At 41.9% G+C, this 16,217-nt stretch overlaps 1 protein-coding gene across 2 annotated transcripts; it reads right to left on the bottom strand.

Annotated features, from left to right (window-relative positions):
- Positions 1-902: 902 nt before the first annotated feature.
- Positions 903-15,343, bottom strand: pxdc1b (PX domain containing 1b). Of its 2 annotated transcripts, XM_046356037.1 has the most exons (7): positions 15,112-15,343; positions 14,351-14,629; positions 8,815-8,906; positions 8,513-8,630; positions 7,949-8,072; positions 3,737-3,879; positions 903-2,105 (listed from the first exon to the last, which is right to left on the bottom strand). In XM_046356037.1, exons 2-6 carry the CDS (start codon positions 14,604-14,606, stop codon positions 3,756-3,758), a joined length of 714 nt encoding a protein of 237 aa, XP_046211993.1. In that variant the 5' UTR covers positions 14,607-14,629; positions 15,112-15,343; the 3' UTR covers positions 903-2,105; positions 3,737-3,755. The 2 variants fall into 2 exon arrangements, with proteins under 2 accessions (XP_046211993.1, XP_046211992.1); XM_046356036.1 differs by having other exon boundaries at positions 903-3,879; positions 15,112-15,342.
- Between the last annotated feature and the right edge of the window lie 874 nt (positions 15,344-16,217).

The raw sequence follows: 16,217 nt of genomic DNA on the forward strand, positions 1-16,217 counted from the left end.
TTTCACGGATGGCCAGGTGTAGCACTGGTAAGATGTTGGGACAGCTTTGTGTAGGCCCTAACAGTTTGTGGGCACCATTTCAGCATGTGCAGCGCCATTGAGGCTATCTCCATTTTGAAGTAATCAATTCTCTTCTTCACGATTGGCTGATTCCTCCTGATGACTCGGTTGGACATGACTCCAGACAGTTTACATTAAAATGGTAGAAGACCTCAATGGCACTGCCCATGCTAATACAGCCTTTTGGCCACTAGATAACATTATCTATGGTTTTACCATATAACCTAAAATATAAGGTTTTATTACTCCATTATTTATGTTTTGTTGTCATCAGTCTTTGTAGACAATGTACGTCCATACGTAGAATGTATGCACACATGACTGTAAGTCGCTTTGGATAAAAGCATCTGCTAAATGGCATATATTATTATTATTATATTATGGATTTAAATAATTCGATTCTGATTGTGTGTAATTCTGATACCTACCACAAGAGAGCCCTGTTTCATACATCCTGAAGCTGTAGGCCTTGAGTTGCAGTACCTGTCGATTTTCTATTCTTCCATTGAGGTATAATGCTCAGATATTGCCTCAATTATAAAAGAGTAACAGTCAAGTTTTTTTTTATTTATTACAAAACATCTTTAATATAATTGTTACATAGTCTACCAATCATAGGCAGAATGAATGAAGTATTAACCCTTGGCTTACAATGTCCGCACCCCTACGGAAATCGAATTAACATTATACAAAAAAAAACTCAATCTGTCTGTTTAAACTAGAGATATTTGTTTTGCATGGGCTGCATCTCAATCCACCACTTCTGCCGATATCACCCTTCCGCATCTGTGGTGAAAGGTGGCAGAGCTAGAGTGGTGTTTGTCAGACCATGAGACATCCCGGTCTCCTCAAAACCTCTGTAGCGACCGAACCGTTTGGCCTACAAACGATTGAAAGAGGACTCTTACGAACACGACAATGTTCTCCGTTTTGCTCAACCATTCCCACAAGACTCGTCTGAAGACAGTATAGCCTCTTATGCCAACTTCTGTTTGTGGCGCCTGGAACGGTCGCCCCTCTGTGGAAAGCTGAGACTCTCACAAACATGGCGATGTTCTCCGTTTTGAAGACGCATGACTTTCAACCTTCGTCTCTCCTGAGCCCGTATGGGAGTTGTAGCGATTAGACAAGATAGTAGCTACTAAAATCAATTGGATACCACACAATTGGGGAGAAAAAAGGGGTAAAATAACATTTTTTTAAAACAACAAAAAAAGTATGTTCTCCGTTTTGCTCTAGGACACCCACAAGCCTCACAAGACTGAAGCCTGAAGACTGAAGACTGGGCCTTAACATTCAAAATCAAATAGCTAAATAATCCTTGGTATGACCATCTTATAACAATTCCATTTGTTAGTTTAGAGCCCCCCTCCAGACAGGATTTAGACTCTTGATTAATATAATTAATAATACTGAGCAGATGCAGTATGTTTCAAGATATGTCTCACACTGGCCGTAAGCATATCAACAAGGTTACAAGGCGGGTCATGGTTAGCTTAGCGATATGACAGCCAGTCTGTCAAACATTTGGACTATAAAAATAAATAACCTCTTAACATTATATTAAATTAGAATATCATTGTAATAAAACAAAAAGCATCTTCCAAATGATCACACCGATGTCTGACATTTGTTGAATTTGACATACTGGTGCGTTCAAAGAGTGTGGCGGAGAGACCAGAGTACTGGAGTTCGGTTGGGTACTCCTGAGGCCACACGGCATTAGTTGAGTACCGTTTAGCCATGACTGGTGGATAGATGGATGCATGCACACTGCACAAGGTCCTTCACGAATCAATGTCTACTGTCTAGACTGACTCGGAACAGAAATGAATACAATCAACCGTTCCATACATCATGTATAATTTTCCTTTTAAATAGTCCAGTTCCTTATTTCAGCATTGAGTTGCTAGTGGTGGGATTTTCCTTCTCTCCCAGGGAGCATTAAGAAGGATGTGGTGCCATTTCTCCAACGCAGCCAGTCAACAGAACCACCTCCAGTGCCCACAAATATGTGTTTTTCCTCCTCTTTAGGCTCTCTGCCTCTGAGAAAATAGAGAAGAACGCAGGAAGAGAAAAAAGTGGGATAGTTTCACATTTTGAGAAAGACCTGGGTTTTCTCACAGGCTGAGCATTGGGCATGACTGTGTTGCTAACTAGGGGAGGGAAGTTTAGGGTCGGGTAAAGGCCCCATGTGCCAAGTTTCAGAATGTTCAGTGCCTGTGGATTCAGGGGAGGGGCAAACCCCTGTGGCTACAGAACAATACAGAGCAGAGGAAGACAGACAGCTAGCTACGTAGCTACCTACCCAGTAGCCAGAGGGCTCAATGCTGCTGCAGCTTCACACATACAGAGAAAAACTAGACTCACTTCTGTAGGGAGACAGGAACACATGTGAGCGACTAAACAAGTTACCACTACATCTACAGGACTGCTGAAAGTGCAGACAGCTGGAAAACCTTCCAATGGAAACAAATGCTGAGTCAATTATTTTGTTTTTTTTTCATCTTTAATTTGACTTGAAATGTGGACAGAAACCATGTTGGGGCATGCCATATTTTCAAATGTGCCATTCCCACATGTTTGGTGTCCAAATGATGTCTTATTTAGTGATATTGGGGAAATCATGTTGTGGCTGTGTTTAAACTGATGTTTATTTGCCAAACAACAGGAAGAGGAAAAATCCAGTGTTGGCCTAAATTCCCTTATAGTGGTTTTCCACACAACATTGTCATTTGTTATCTTTAGAAACAGAGAAGATGTGTTTCTCCAGTGGCTGGCTACGCTGCAGACTCCCACACAGAGACTATAGTCAGCTGTTGGACTGAGTTGTGGAATTACAGTAGCCTATACAGCATAATACAGGGTCTGACATGGCCTTGCTTGAACCAGCAAAACACTGCTTGCTTACACTATGCACATGATAACAATCCCCTAGACGAAGATTACGCAACTGTTACATTTTTGCTACTCAAACCAATCTGGTACTGTCATTCATACAGTGATGTAGTGTTCCGATTTGATGTTTTGAACACAATAACATCCCTAACCTGTCGTCCTAACAATAGGTGTGGTGAGGAAAAGTCACAGTAAACCAAAAAAAGTTAATTTCCCATTCAATCCCAATTAGAAAAGTCAAGCTATCACTCCACATAAAACAATAATCTTTCGTAATACTGGTTGTAATGACAAGACTGCAGTTTAAGGCTGACACTGAACACAGTTCTATGAAGTACACCAAGTTCAATCCCAAAGAAAACTAAAATGCACAATTGTAGAGGAGAGAGGACACGGGAAGCAAGAAATGGGCAATCTCCTTATTTCCTTATAACCGCATCTTGAGGATAGAGGATGAGGCACACTGGTGATATCACAGACATTGGACTTTGTAAGCCAGTGATATTAAATCTCTCTATACAATCTTTGTGAGTAATACTACAGTCTGTGTGTATGTCTGTCCATACAGCTGCTGAACCCCAGGATCTGCTCTCCAATTCGACGGAGACAAAGCTGCCATGACAAACGTTGGCCTATAAGCAGCAGTAGCAAAGTTAATCGATGCAGTTGTGCAGCTACTGTAACATTTGTGGCCAACATGCTGGACAGAGCTGTCCACAGCTAGGTCACATGACATGGGTTGGTTTCTGACAGCATCTGAGCAGGCAGTGATGCTAACCGTCAGCCATTTTGGCTCCTCATTCCAGGATGTCCGTCTCAAAGGGGACCAGATGGTAGTAAGACAGGTTTGTGACGTAGGCATCGGAGTCATCGTCACTGATGTCTGGTTCCACTGTCAGGAACTCCCTGCCATCCTCGTACCTAAGAGAGGAAAACGCCAGACATGGGTATCACTCAACTCACTTGGCACACACCGGTTGAATCATAGTTGTTTCCACATCCTATTAATTCAGGTACGTTAAATCAATGTGGAATATATGTTGAATTGACGTTTGTGCCCAGTAAGAATGGACCAAGTGGTCAACCCATACTAAGACACTAAATTTACTAAAACGTGTTCAATAGAAGAGTAGGGAGGTAAAGGCAATAAATAGGCCATGGAGGCAAAATAATTACAATTTAGCATTAACACTGGAATGACAGATGTGCAAGTAGAGAAGAGATACTGGGGTACAAAAGTGCAAGAGGATAAGTAACAATATGTGTATGAGGTAGTTGGGTGTGCTATTTACAGATTGGCTGTGTATAGGTACAGTGATGATACAGTGTGTACAGGTACAATGACAGCTGATTCTTAAACTTAGAGAGAGGGAGATATAAAACTCCAGCGTCAGTGATTTTTTGGGGGGCAATTTTTTTGTAAAGACTTATAGATGACCTGGAGCCAGTGGGTTTGGTGACGAATATGAAGCTAGGGCCATCCAACGAGGGAATACTGGTCCCAGTGGTGGGTAGGATATGGGGCTTTGGTGACAAAACAGATGGCACTGTGATAGACTGGATCCAATTTGTTGAGTAGGGTGTTGGAGGCTATTTTGTAAATTATATCGCCAAAGTCAAGGATCGGTAGGATGGTCAGTTTTACAAGGGATGGATGCTTTGTTGTGAAATAGGAAGCAAATTCTAAATTCAATTTTGGATTGGAGATGCTTAATACAAGTCTGGAAGGAGAGTGTGGGCGGGCAGGTGTGGGCAGCAATCGGTTGAAGAGCATGCATTTAGTTTTACTTGCATTTAAGAGCAGTTGGAGGCAATGGAAGGAGAGTTGTATGGCATTGAAGCTCATCTGGAGGGTTGTTAACAGTGTCCAAAGAAGGGCCAGAAGTATACAGAATGGTGTCGTCTGCGTAGAGGTGGATCAGAGAATCACCAGCAGCAAGAGCGACATCATTGATATACACAGAAGAGTCGGCCCGAGAATTGAACCCTGTGGCACCCCCATAGAGACTGCCAGTGGTCCAGACAATAGGCCCTATGATTTGACACACTGAACACTATCAGAGAAGTAGTTGGTGAACCAGGTGAGGCAGTCATTTGAGAAACCAAGGCTATTGAGTCTGCCGATAAGAATGTGGTGATTGACAGAGTCGAAACCCTTGGCCAGGTCGACGAATACGGCTGCACAGTAATGTCTCTTATCGATGGCGGTTATGATATCGTTTCGGACCTTGAGCGTGGCTGAGGTGCACCCATGACCAGCTCTGAAACCAGATTGCATAGCAGAGAAGATACAGTGGGATTCAAAATGGTCTGAAAATCTGTTTGTTAACTTTGTTTTCGAAGACCTTAGAAAGGCAGGGTAGGATAGATATAGGTCTGTAGCAGTTTGGGTCTAGAGTGTCTCTCCCTTTGAAGAGGGAGATGATCGCGACAGCTTTTTTTGGGGTCGTCGCGACGAAGGGGCCTGTTGGAAAAAAGACCCTGGGGCAGATTACGTCGGTAGTCCAGTCGTGATGGATAAGCAGGGCTTTGTGTGGTAAAAGGGGCCCAGGCCGATTGGCAAAATAGGAATAGTGGTACGAGAAATTGGCCAATGGACCTATTAGCTAACAGTCCGATATGGTCTAGACAGCTAGCGGGAGCTAGCGGGCCACGGCTAGCAGATGGGCATTCAGGGAACGTCACGACGTAGGAGCCAGTTGAGTAAACCCCTCGAGCAGATTAAGTCACTAGTCCAGTCATGAAGAATTGGCGGGGTCCGTACCCCGTACCGGCAGTAAAAGGGGTCCAGGAGTGGCTGATGGACCTCTTCAGCTAGCTGGGAGATTGGCCTAGTATGGGCTAGCTCCAAGCTAATTGGTGCTTGCGTCGTGACAGATACGTTAGCCAGAAGTAGTCACTCGGATTGCAGGTAGCTAGCTATGATGATCCAGGTGAGAAGATTCAGTTAAAGTAGGAAGTTTACATACACCTTAGCCAAATATATTTAAACTCAGTTTTTCACAATTCCTGACATTTAATCCATGTAAAGATTCCCTGTTTTAGGTCAGCTAGGATCACCACTTTATTATAAGAATTTGAAATGTCAGAATAATAGTAGAGAATTGTTTATTTCAGCTTTTATTTCTTTCATCACATTCCCAGTGGGTCAGAAGTTTACATACACAAAAATAGTATTTGGTAGCATTGCCTTTAAATTGTTTAACTTGAGTCAAACGTTTCAGGTAGCCTTCCACAAACTTCCCACAATAAGTTGGGTGAATTTTGGCCCATTCCTCCTGACAGAGCTTGTGTAACCGAGTCAGGTTTGTAGGTCTCCTTACTCGCACATTTTCTATAGGATGAGGTTAGGGCTTTGTGATGGCCCCTCCAATACCTTGACTTTGTTGTCCTTAAGACATGTTGCCACAACTTTGTAAGTATGCTTGGGGTCATTGTCCATTTGGAAGACCCATTTGCAACCAAGCTTTAACTTCCTGACTGATGTCTTGATATGTTGCTTCAATTTATCCACGTAATTTTCCCACCTCATGATGCCATCTATTTTGTGAAGTGCACCAGTCCCTCGTGCAGCAAAGCATCCCCACAACATGATGCTGCCACTCCCGTGCTTGGGATGGTGTTCTTCGGCTTGCTAGCCAGCCCCTTTTTCCTCCAAACATAACAATGGTCATTATGGACAAACAGTTCTATTTTTGTTTCATCAGACCAGAGGACATTTCTCCAAAAAGTACGATCTTTGTCCCCATGTGCAGCTGCAAACCGTAGTCTGTTTTTTTTATGCCGGTTATGGAGCAGTGGCTTCCTCCTTGCTGAGCGGTCTTTCAGGTTATGTCAATATAGGAATTGTTTTACTGTGGATATAGATACTTTTGTACCCGGTTCCCCCAGCATCTTCACAAGGTCCTTTGCTGTTGATCGGGGATTGATTTGCACTTTTCGCACCAAAGTATGTTCATCTCTAGGAGACAGAACGCGTCTCCTTCCTGAGCGGTATCACGGCTGCGTAGTCCCATGTTGACTTGTGGAGGTCTACAATGTTTTTTCTGAGGTCTTGGCTGATTTTTCCCATGATGTCAAGCAAAGAGGCATTGAGTTTGAAGGTTGGCCTTGAAATAAATCCACAGGTATACCTCCAATTGAATCAAATGATGTCAATTAGCCTATCAGAAGCTTCTAAAGCCATGACATCATTTTCTGGAATTTTCCAAGCTGTTTAAAGGCACAATCAACTTAGTGTATGTAAACTTCTGACCCACTGGAATTGTGATACAGTGAAATAATCTGTCTGTAGACAATTGTTGGAAAAATGACTTGTGTCATGCACAAAGTAGATGTCCTAACCTACTTTCCAAAACAATATTTTGTTAACAAGAAATTTGTGGAGTGGTTTAAAAACAAGTTTCAATGACTCTGACTTTAACCGCATTGTAATATTTTGTGAAAAATATTTTGTTGTGGAGACTGAGTAAAGGTCCCTCCCTAGCTTCCCTCCTCACACCCCACCCACGGAAGGAAGAGGTGCACTGCGACATTTCCTGAGGGGGACCCTGGAACCTCTTTGAAATTCAAGGAATGCATGGTACTCACATACTCAAAAGGGCACACACAAACACTTGTGATCCTAAAAGGTCCCTGTAGGTGTGTTTGTGTGTAGTAAAGAGAATGAGAACTGTACGAAAAGTAACAGGATATATCATGTTTGTATAATAAAATAGGCCTAAATTCAGGAGAAAATACTTTTCCTCTTCAACCTCAGTCATTCTGGTTAACGCGTGATACTGCCACGCTTCTCTGGTTTTGTGGTGCAGGGAGTTACAGTCCAAAGTCAACATTGTATTAGAAATATTATAATATCTACGGCACACACAATTTCACCTCTTATGAGGATGAAGAAATGCCCATTTGTCTCAATACACAATGACATTGATACTGACTGGTAAGGTGAATCTAACAGGTAAAAGAAGTCGTAAAGTCACGTGTTACTTACAGGTGTTCTGCAGAGCCAGCAGCAGAGTCAGTGGATGAGGGTCTCTCTGCATCCTGTGGCAGACTCTCATCAAACACGATTGTCTCAGTGTTGGCCAGACAGAAGCCATTGGAACGCATGATCTCTATGGGGCACAGAACACATTCTACAGTTTAGGACATGTTTTGTCTGTTGTTTATATGTCCTGTAAGGAATTCTTTATAACGCAAGGCACATTTCTGTGAAAACAGACGATACAATTCCAGCTTATCTTATCCTATATTAACCATTACTCAGAGTTTTCCTGGTTCGGATGTCATTGGTTGTTTGGGTGGTTAAAAGGAAAGTTACTTCGTTTTTAAATTTTATTTAACTAGGCAAGTCAGTTAAGAACCAATTCTTATTTACAATGACAGTCTACCCGTCATGGCCGGTTGTGATACAGCCTGGAATCAAACCAGGATCTGTAGTGACGCCTCTAGGACTGGGATGCAGTACCTTAGACCGCTGCGCCACTCGGGAGCCCCAGTTAATACCGGGAAGAAAGCGGAGTGTTTTCCCTGTGTTTCACCACAAAATCAATACCTGATATCTTGTATGGACTCTGGAAGCATGGCTGGATCTTGTGGACGTTGTCATTCTTCAGCACTTGGTCCAGCGGTGATCGCTCAAAGAATGTCAACACCACCTCTGACCTAGAATACTGGGGAGACAGACAGCACAGATAGTATGAGCATGGGTTCTATTTATGAGAGCCATACAAAAATGCATTATAACTAATCTGAGTCAAATGTGGTATGTTGGAAGGTGTATAAATGAATAGGTTTGCATACAAGTTGATCAAATCCAAATGTGTACAGGGCAGTCGTAGACGACTAGTGACCCACCTTCCATGGCATGTTGATGGCATTCTTCAGTAGCTTCTCCACCTCATTTAGTTTCAGCTCGATGTCACTGGCCTCTTTAATCTTAACCAGACCTAAACACAAAATGACACAAACATACCGCAGTCAAAGGTTATTACATGGTTATTACCACTTTTTATTGTATTAATCTCACAAAACTGAAAATCTTAGGTCTCAAGTAAATTCTCAGGTAACAAACCATGGTACACATTTAAAAATCGATTTGATTCCCAAGACAAACCAAAAGCAATCATTTTGAGACAGCCTGAGCTTTCAGACCAAAATAACTCTCCTACTGAGAGAACATGAGGTAAATCCTATCTGTGCATCCACCATAACAATAGGGCAGCTACTTTGACCTTTGTGTCAACTAGCATCTTATCTATCCACAGGCCAGAACACACAACAAAGGCTAAATGGGAGGAGGGCCCAATTCAACTTTACTCATGTAAAAAAGGTTGCCAAAAAAAATATAATTGAAAAGGTGGCAATCAGTAAAATGAGAACCTTTATATTCACAATCACAATGCTCCTGTGATATTTGTTCTGGGCATGGCAAGTACAGAGAAACACAAATAGACTTATTTAAGTTAAGTGGACATAGTTTTAAGAGCACGCAACTGCACGTGTCACAAATAGGGTAACCAGCAAGAATGCCAACACGGCTCAGTAAATGCTAGGTAATAGGCAGCACAGGATCTGAAAGTGGCAACAGCAGAATATAGGAAAACTGCAGTATAGACGTACAGCACACCTATCTACCTCAGCAACATGATACATGGATTAACAATGCAAAGTATTAGAGTAAATGTAGAAGCTGGGTGGAAAGTTTCACTTCGGGAATAAGCACTAGCAATGAGGACTTTAATATTAGCAAACACATGTCCAAAAAAAAGAGTGGAAAGTAGCCTGCTTAGTTGGTTTGGACCTTTCATAAACAGGGGATGTGTGAGTGAATATGTACTTAAGCCTTTACAATCCAATGATGCAGAGTGAAAACTAGTGACTATGACGCATTAGTCATTGGTTCTGCCTCCCAGTTCCAACTAGTCCCAAAATAGCATGTACGGCCATTAATAGTCATGATGACTACGATAGCGAGGTTGATGATGACGATCCTCCAGAAAACTACTGATGAGGTCTTACTGAGGTGATGCGACTAGTACGCACGATGCAGCCACAGAGCTGCTCCCCTTCGGATAGATAGAGGGCTGCATAAGAGGATGCGAGGCAGCGCTCTGCTGATGTAACAATCTCATTCATTTCTAATGGCCCACAGTAAATGACATTACGCCCCAGTGTTTGAGGAGTGATTAGGTCATGAAATGTTTTTGGTTAAAAAAACAAACAAAGTAGTGCGCACTTATAGGGAATATGATGCCATTTGAGAGGCAACCATAGAATCCCCCACCCAGGGCTGCACCTCACAGGGTTCCAGGATCATATTCTTCTTTTTAAGAGATAAACAGCTCGGTTTGTCCAAACCAGCAAAAAAAAAATGGAGGTTTATTGTAATTGTTGTTGTTTAATCATAGGCTTAGACGTATGATTAGTATTCTTGGTTATGTCATGGTAGAGTTAGTGTGCCATTTTGAATATTATATGGTCTTCTCTTCTTTATTGGATGTTTCATTTGAAAGACATGCCTAATAACCCTGGGAGCATAGCCTCAAGGAAAAAGCAACAAATCTACACCACACATGGCGGTTGCTCAAATGCAACAAACATGAAGAGAACTGCCCTCAGACAAAACTCGAAAACCGCCTCGCTGTTTTCCGTGTAAACAGATGTTTGGAAATCTGTCCACGGGATTTCACCTTTGATATGGAAACGTGAGCAACATGAGCGCTGGCATGGAATGCCAAAATAAAGTTGTAGATTTCAAATGGAACACAACCACTTAACATATTCCTCTCTCAATTAATTATATTTCGAAGTTGAAGCTAAATGTATAGAAATAGTGGTCATCTGAAAAATAAGCCATGAAATATTTTGAAACTAAAAATCAGCTGTGTTTGTTCCGACCAGGCTCCCTGAGTGCATGTCCTCACTTCCTGTGGAAGAGTCCATTTCCTGTCTCCACTTCCTGGAATCGCGTTGAAGAGGGAAACACTAAACTTGTGTTTTCTGTTCTCCTTGTGTAACACAATAAGTATGGGGCCAAATTGGTCTAATAATTGTCTTCTCTACCAGCATTCTGGCCATTCAAACTGTTCCCATGTGCACATCAAAGAATTTGCCTGTAGCCAAGAAATAGGCCAACAGTAGTTCATAGCCTACATTTAGTTGGCTGAGGAACACTGCACAGATACTGCTAGTATCTTTACCAACAAAAATCTGTTTTCTGCCCATTGTAGCGAGCATATTATTACTTTCTCACTTTTTTAAAGTGTAGCTACAACCATTTATGGTAATAGATTTCGTAATTAAACAAGCTTACAATGCAATGAAAAAGTGTAGTTACACAACTACTTAATGTGATACCTGTTTGTGCTGTCATTTGCATATCAACCATGGCAGGAGGACAGACAACATGACAGGAAGCATGAGCCTCCACATCATCCTTACACATGATATTTCAACATTTATAAGACCTTATCAACAGCTATTTCACAATGACATCCTACAGCACATCAGACCGGCCCATGTCAGCATGATACTACAACATTATAGCCTTTAGTAGTGTCATGTACTGCAACATTATCTAACCACCAACTCCCCGGTTAGATGAGTATGTTCCATAAGGTGTTGCCGTTTTATCAATAGATACAGAGCGCCAAATTCCATAGTAAATCTTAGGTTAAGCCTTTAAACAGTGTTCTCGGCTGTCCTCTCCGTCACCAGTCTGAGTCTGTTATGTCTAGATGTTTGGGTGGTGCCCTCGTGACTGGCTCTCATGCCAGCAGAACCAGCACATCACTTCCTGTCTGTGATGCCCACTCCAGGGTAACATGTCAGGTGACTGATGATGAAGGCCTAAGCAGGCCACAGTAGGGGCTAGCCTAAATATAGGAGGCCCACTCCTTCAGCCAGGCCTGTATATCACCCTCTCACCACAATGACCTCAGCCTGAAAGTTCCCTAGAAGTTCTGCACGCCTCTCTTGTTGCCTAGGTACAGCACAGAAACAAGAGTAGGGCCAGAAACAGTGTGAATAAAAGAACACAACATAGGGAAGCAAGGACAGCTCGAGCTAGGTCCACTTTTCATCTGAGTGCCAATTAGAAGACGGATCTAAATAAAATATCGAGCCGAGGTGGAAATTAAAGGGCATGGGGAAACGGAATGGGATTCATCCGTGGCCAGCTATCCATCACTGACATGATTCAACTCTACCGACACCACTACTGGAGTAACACTTGGATGAAGTCCCTATTTCAATACCCATCTCCCTCCATTCGTATCTCAAACAACAAGACATGAGAATGGACGATGAGACACCAGGAAAAGAAGAAGTGCAAAATGAGTCGTTTTGCATCACACGCAGCCGAGAAAAGAGAAGAGCCAATCCTCAGCAGTGACAGCTATTTCGGTGTATGGGAAGGAAACAGAGCCTTCCAGTTGCCACAAAAAGGCTGGCGTGGGGGGACAGTCTACAAAACACACTTACTGTAAGCTGAATGGACACAGACAAAATATAAGTACCAGAGAGGCTGTGCAGGGTGAACACCCAGCTATCACATTTGGTTCCTTGGAAGTTGTGGGAACATACGTTTTTTGTTTCCCATTGGTTCTGGGAACGAAGCCATAAGGTTCCTGACCAATTAAACTGAACGTTTTTTTAAACGTTCTGAGAACAAAATGTTTTTGGGGGCCTGTTCTGGGAATGTACATTTTTATGTAGAGCAGAGAGGTTCCTTTCCCTAAATGTTTCCATAAGAGTTTTAATAACACTGCTAGCTTAGTTTGGATAACTGATTTCAACTCCAAACACAGATAAACATTTATTTGCTTATGCTTTAAACATGCAAACACATTTTTTTTATTGTGGCATGGCATCAGTGAGATTCAAACATATGATATTCTGTTCACTATCCAAGGAATTAGCCCACTGCGCCACCAGGATGGAGCTAGCCTGCCATGTTTTTATTTTTGTATGTTTTTAAACTCATACGAAGCTGTTCATTTTAGTCTATTCAAACAGGCTCTGCTTCCTTTCAAAGGAAATAAGCACTCATTAAGATCAGGTGTGGCCAATTAGTGGGCTCGGCCAACAGAGCTGCAGAAAATGTTATGCTGAAAGTACTGGAAATTCACACAGAAGAACGTTGTTTCTTAACACTCTCTGAACGTTGACTTTAAGCAGAACCACGTGGAAACCTGCAGAAAGTGTTATGCTGAAGAACCACGCTCTAAGAAACATATGGTTCTCAGAATGTTATGTGCTAGCTGGGCATAGAAGTGGCATGAGCTGGGCATCCTGCCAGACAGCACACAGCCTGGGCACCATCGTGACAGACAGAGCAGTGAGAGGTACACAACCCAGGGCCGTGTGTTTGGCTTTCATGTGTCACAATCCTTTCCAACTGTCTGGGGGTTCTGTTTATCTTTACCCATTACTACGGGATAGGATCTGCTTCTATTGCAGAACAAGCTGGTCAACAATTCAATCACGTGGGACATACAGTAGATTAGCCTAATCACAACCTAAACATTTGATAACATTTAATGTATTATAGAAATGGTCCACAAACACTCGATAGGGGGGAGTAACTGAGCCTTTCAGCGTTACCTCAACATTATTAAAGCCAACATGCAATGCATAGGCCGCCTCCTAATTTATCCAAAACATTCACTTACAAATCCACACATGAACCTTTTCCAATATGATTTTAATTTTGACAGTTAGCCTGTGCTACTATAAACCTAACCCATAGCCTCCAACACTGAAAACCAAACAACCAAAAATGTGCTAGTGATAAAGAATAGCCTAGTGATGGCCAGTTAAATCAGTCCCATTGCTCTTGACTTAAGTTCCAGTCAATCATGTTAGGGGGTTCCCAGAGAACCTAAAACAGTATCCGGAATCATGTAGACCAAAGAGCAGCTATTTGATAGGTCTGGTATTATGTGTTCTCCAAAGTGGACCCAATCAATTATTAAACGGACAGTGTCTACCTGGGTCATGAAAACAACAATTAATCCTTATTTATCCACTGTAAATAATACAACAGATCTATCTATCTATCTGTATCAACAGATCTATCTATATCAAATGTGCCCATGTAATTCCCACCTGTCAAAAATACCCATTTGAATACAATAATTGATGACAAAGTTCTCAACACTTGTAAACATTGGCTGATCTTTTTTATTTTTTATTTAAACTAATTGGTCTTTTGACCAATCACATCAGCTTTGAAACAGAGCTGATGTGAAAAGATCTTATGTGATTGGTCAAAAGGCCAATTAATAGAAAAAACATCCGAATTGTATTGTGGCTATTGTCTTCAAATGACCATATAATTCATTAATTGGTTAAACACAACTTCCAGTGGCATGGGTTACACTATACCAACCTTCGATAAGCGGCGACTTGGAGAGAGCTCTTCTGTCCTCCGGGAATGATTCAACCAGTCTTTTGAACAATCTCCCAAAATCGGAATAACTCCTGTGCAAATACAAAACGTTTCTGTCTGACCACTCGGTTCTGATCTCGTAGAATTCTTCTTCCTCTCCTCGCTGATTTATGATCAGTCTCCGGATCCCGTTCACCCAGCAATCCTTGACAAACATGTTGACCAGAGACGTCCCCTCGAATATCGCCGATGCCATTCCTCAGCAGTCAGTCCAGCATTCTGAGAAGGAGTGGGACGTTGGAGTGAAGTCATGGACTTTGGAATAACATTGCCCACCCTGAACCGGGTAAAATAACTATTTCAAATAAATCATTAACTTGTAAGCATGTGGGGGGAAATGCTAATATAAGGTATAGTGGCCAAGACCACTTCAAAAACTTCCGTCATAACTCTAAAACCGTTACAATGTAGAAAACAAATTATTTCAGTTTCGCTTGCTCAGCCCATCACAGACAGTCTTAAACGTGGCACTGTCACCGCCTTCATAGTCATTAGTCACCACAGGGTAAGAAAATAATGAGTTTTTACTTGATAATCCTCCCAGAATTCAAATGGACTCGAAAATAGCTATTTAGCTGTTGTTAAATAACAATGGTTTATTTACTAGTCCAATTTAAATTCAGGGTCACAGATGATGACGCCTTCAAGCAGTTAGTTGCCCTTCACAAAATGTTAGTATTATTGTTCTTTTATCGTCTTACTGTTCTTCTACGAGTCTTCTGATTAACTTCATGCGTAGAACTGAATGCAAACGAGTTGCATATTCGATGTCCTGTTCTTCAAGGCTTTACTCCCCTGACAGTTTGTCGACGTTTGCCTTTAGAGGATGCATCTTGCACACTGATTCCAGAGTTGACGGCTTTTGTCGCTCAGGCGAAAAATATCCGTCGGTTTCCTCCCCTCGCAGAAGTTGACTCCTCTCTCCCTCCCCTCTTCTTCTTCCTCGCTCCTTGTCAACAGTGTGGATACTATGCAAGGAATGCAACTGCGCAAAGAGAGACCGAATTGTCCATGTAAGCTGCCTAGGCTGCTTCAAAACGTGCATACCTTTTCTTTCTGATGTACAGTTGTGTTCAGCAGTTATAGTATGTCAACCTGGACTCAGGGGTAGATGTAGTAACCCTCATGAAAAAGTACTACTGAACTACTACACAAGATCTACACAAAACCTACTGGTAATTACTACTTGATTGCTGTTGAGATGTGTAGTAAACGAGTAGTGAGTTATGTGTTAATTTCAGTAGTAATGAGTGATAAATTGGGACGTTTCACTACTACATATTTCTTATTCAAATCGCTACATAATTCTCCCTTAATGACTACTGTGTAACTCCTGAGCTTTTGGGTATCTACAACTTAAAACCTACACATACCTACACAATTTCTACATGCTGAATGTAGAATGACCACGTAATGCCTACACATTCCTGCTGTATGCCAACTCAATCCCTCTTGAATTACTACCGCCATTTGTCTGTGTAGTGTTGTCACTACTGAATGACTCTTTATCCCTTTTCATTTCTGACAAACACTTTTGAAAGACTATTGAAAAAGGACGCCTTTACTACCGTTTGCCTCATCAAAATCACAATTGACCAATTATAACCCATTATCAATCATCTGCTAACAGAGGTCACATAAGACAACACAGAAAAACATTTGATAAACAATGTTAATCTTACCAACAATGACCTCCAGTCTTATGTCGAGGGCCTCCTTGGCAACCGGTCAAAAGAGGTAAGTATGAACATACTACTGTACATTTTCAAACAAGCACACATACAGTCCCTTCAGAAGGTATTCAAAC

Source organism: Oncorhynchus gorbuscha, linkage group LG07, assembly GCF_021184085.1.
Source record: "Oncorhynchus gorbuscha isolate QuinsamMale2020 ecotype Even-year linkage group LG07, OgorEven_v1.0, whole genome shotgun sequence".
Classification (NCBI taxonomy): domain Eukaryota; kingdom Metazoa; phylum Chordata; class Actinopteri; order Salmoniformes; family Salmonidae; genus Oncorhynchus; species Oncorhynchus gorbuscha.

What these genes read in the sequence shown, in the direction of transcription:
- pxdc1b (XM_046356037.1), bottom strand. Translation starts at nt 14,606, where the DNA reads ATGGCATCGGCGATATTCGAGGGGACGTCTCTGGTCAACATGTTTGTC. An exon ending in CAAGTCGCCGCTTATCGAAG is followed by an intron (nt 8,907 to 14,350) that starts GTTGGTATAGTG and finishes TTTTGTGTTTAG; the next exon opens with GTCTGGTTAAGATTAAAGAG. An exon ending in CCATCAACATGCCATGGAAG is followed by an intron (nt 8,631 to 8,814) that starts GTGGGTCACTAG and finishes CTGTCTCCCCAG; the next exon opens with TATTCTAGGTCAGAGGTGGT.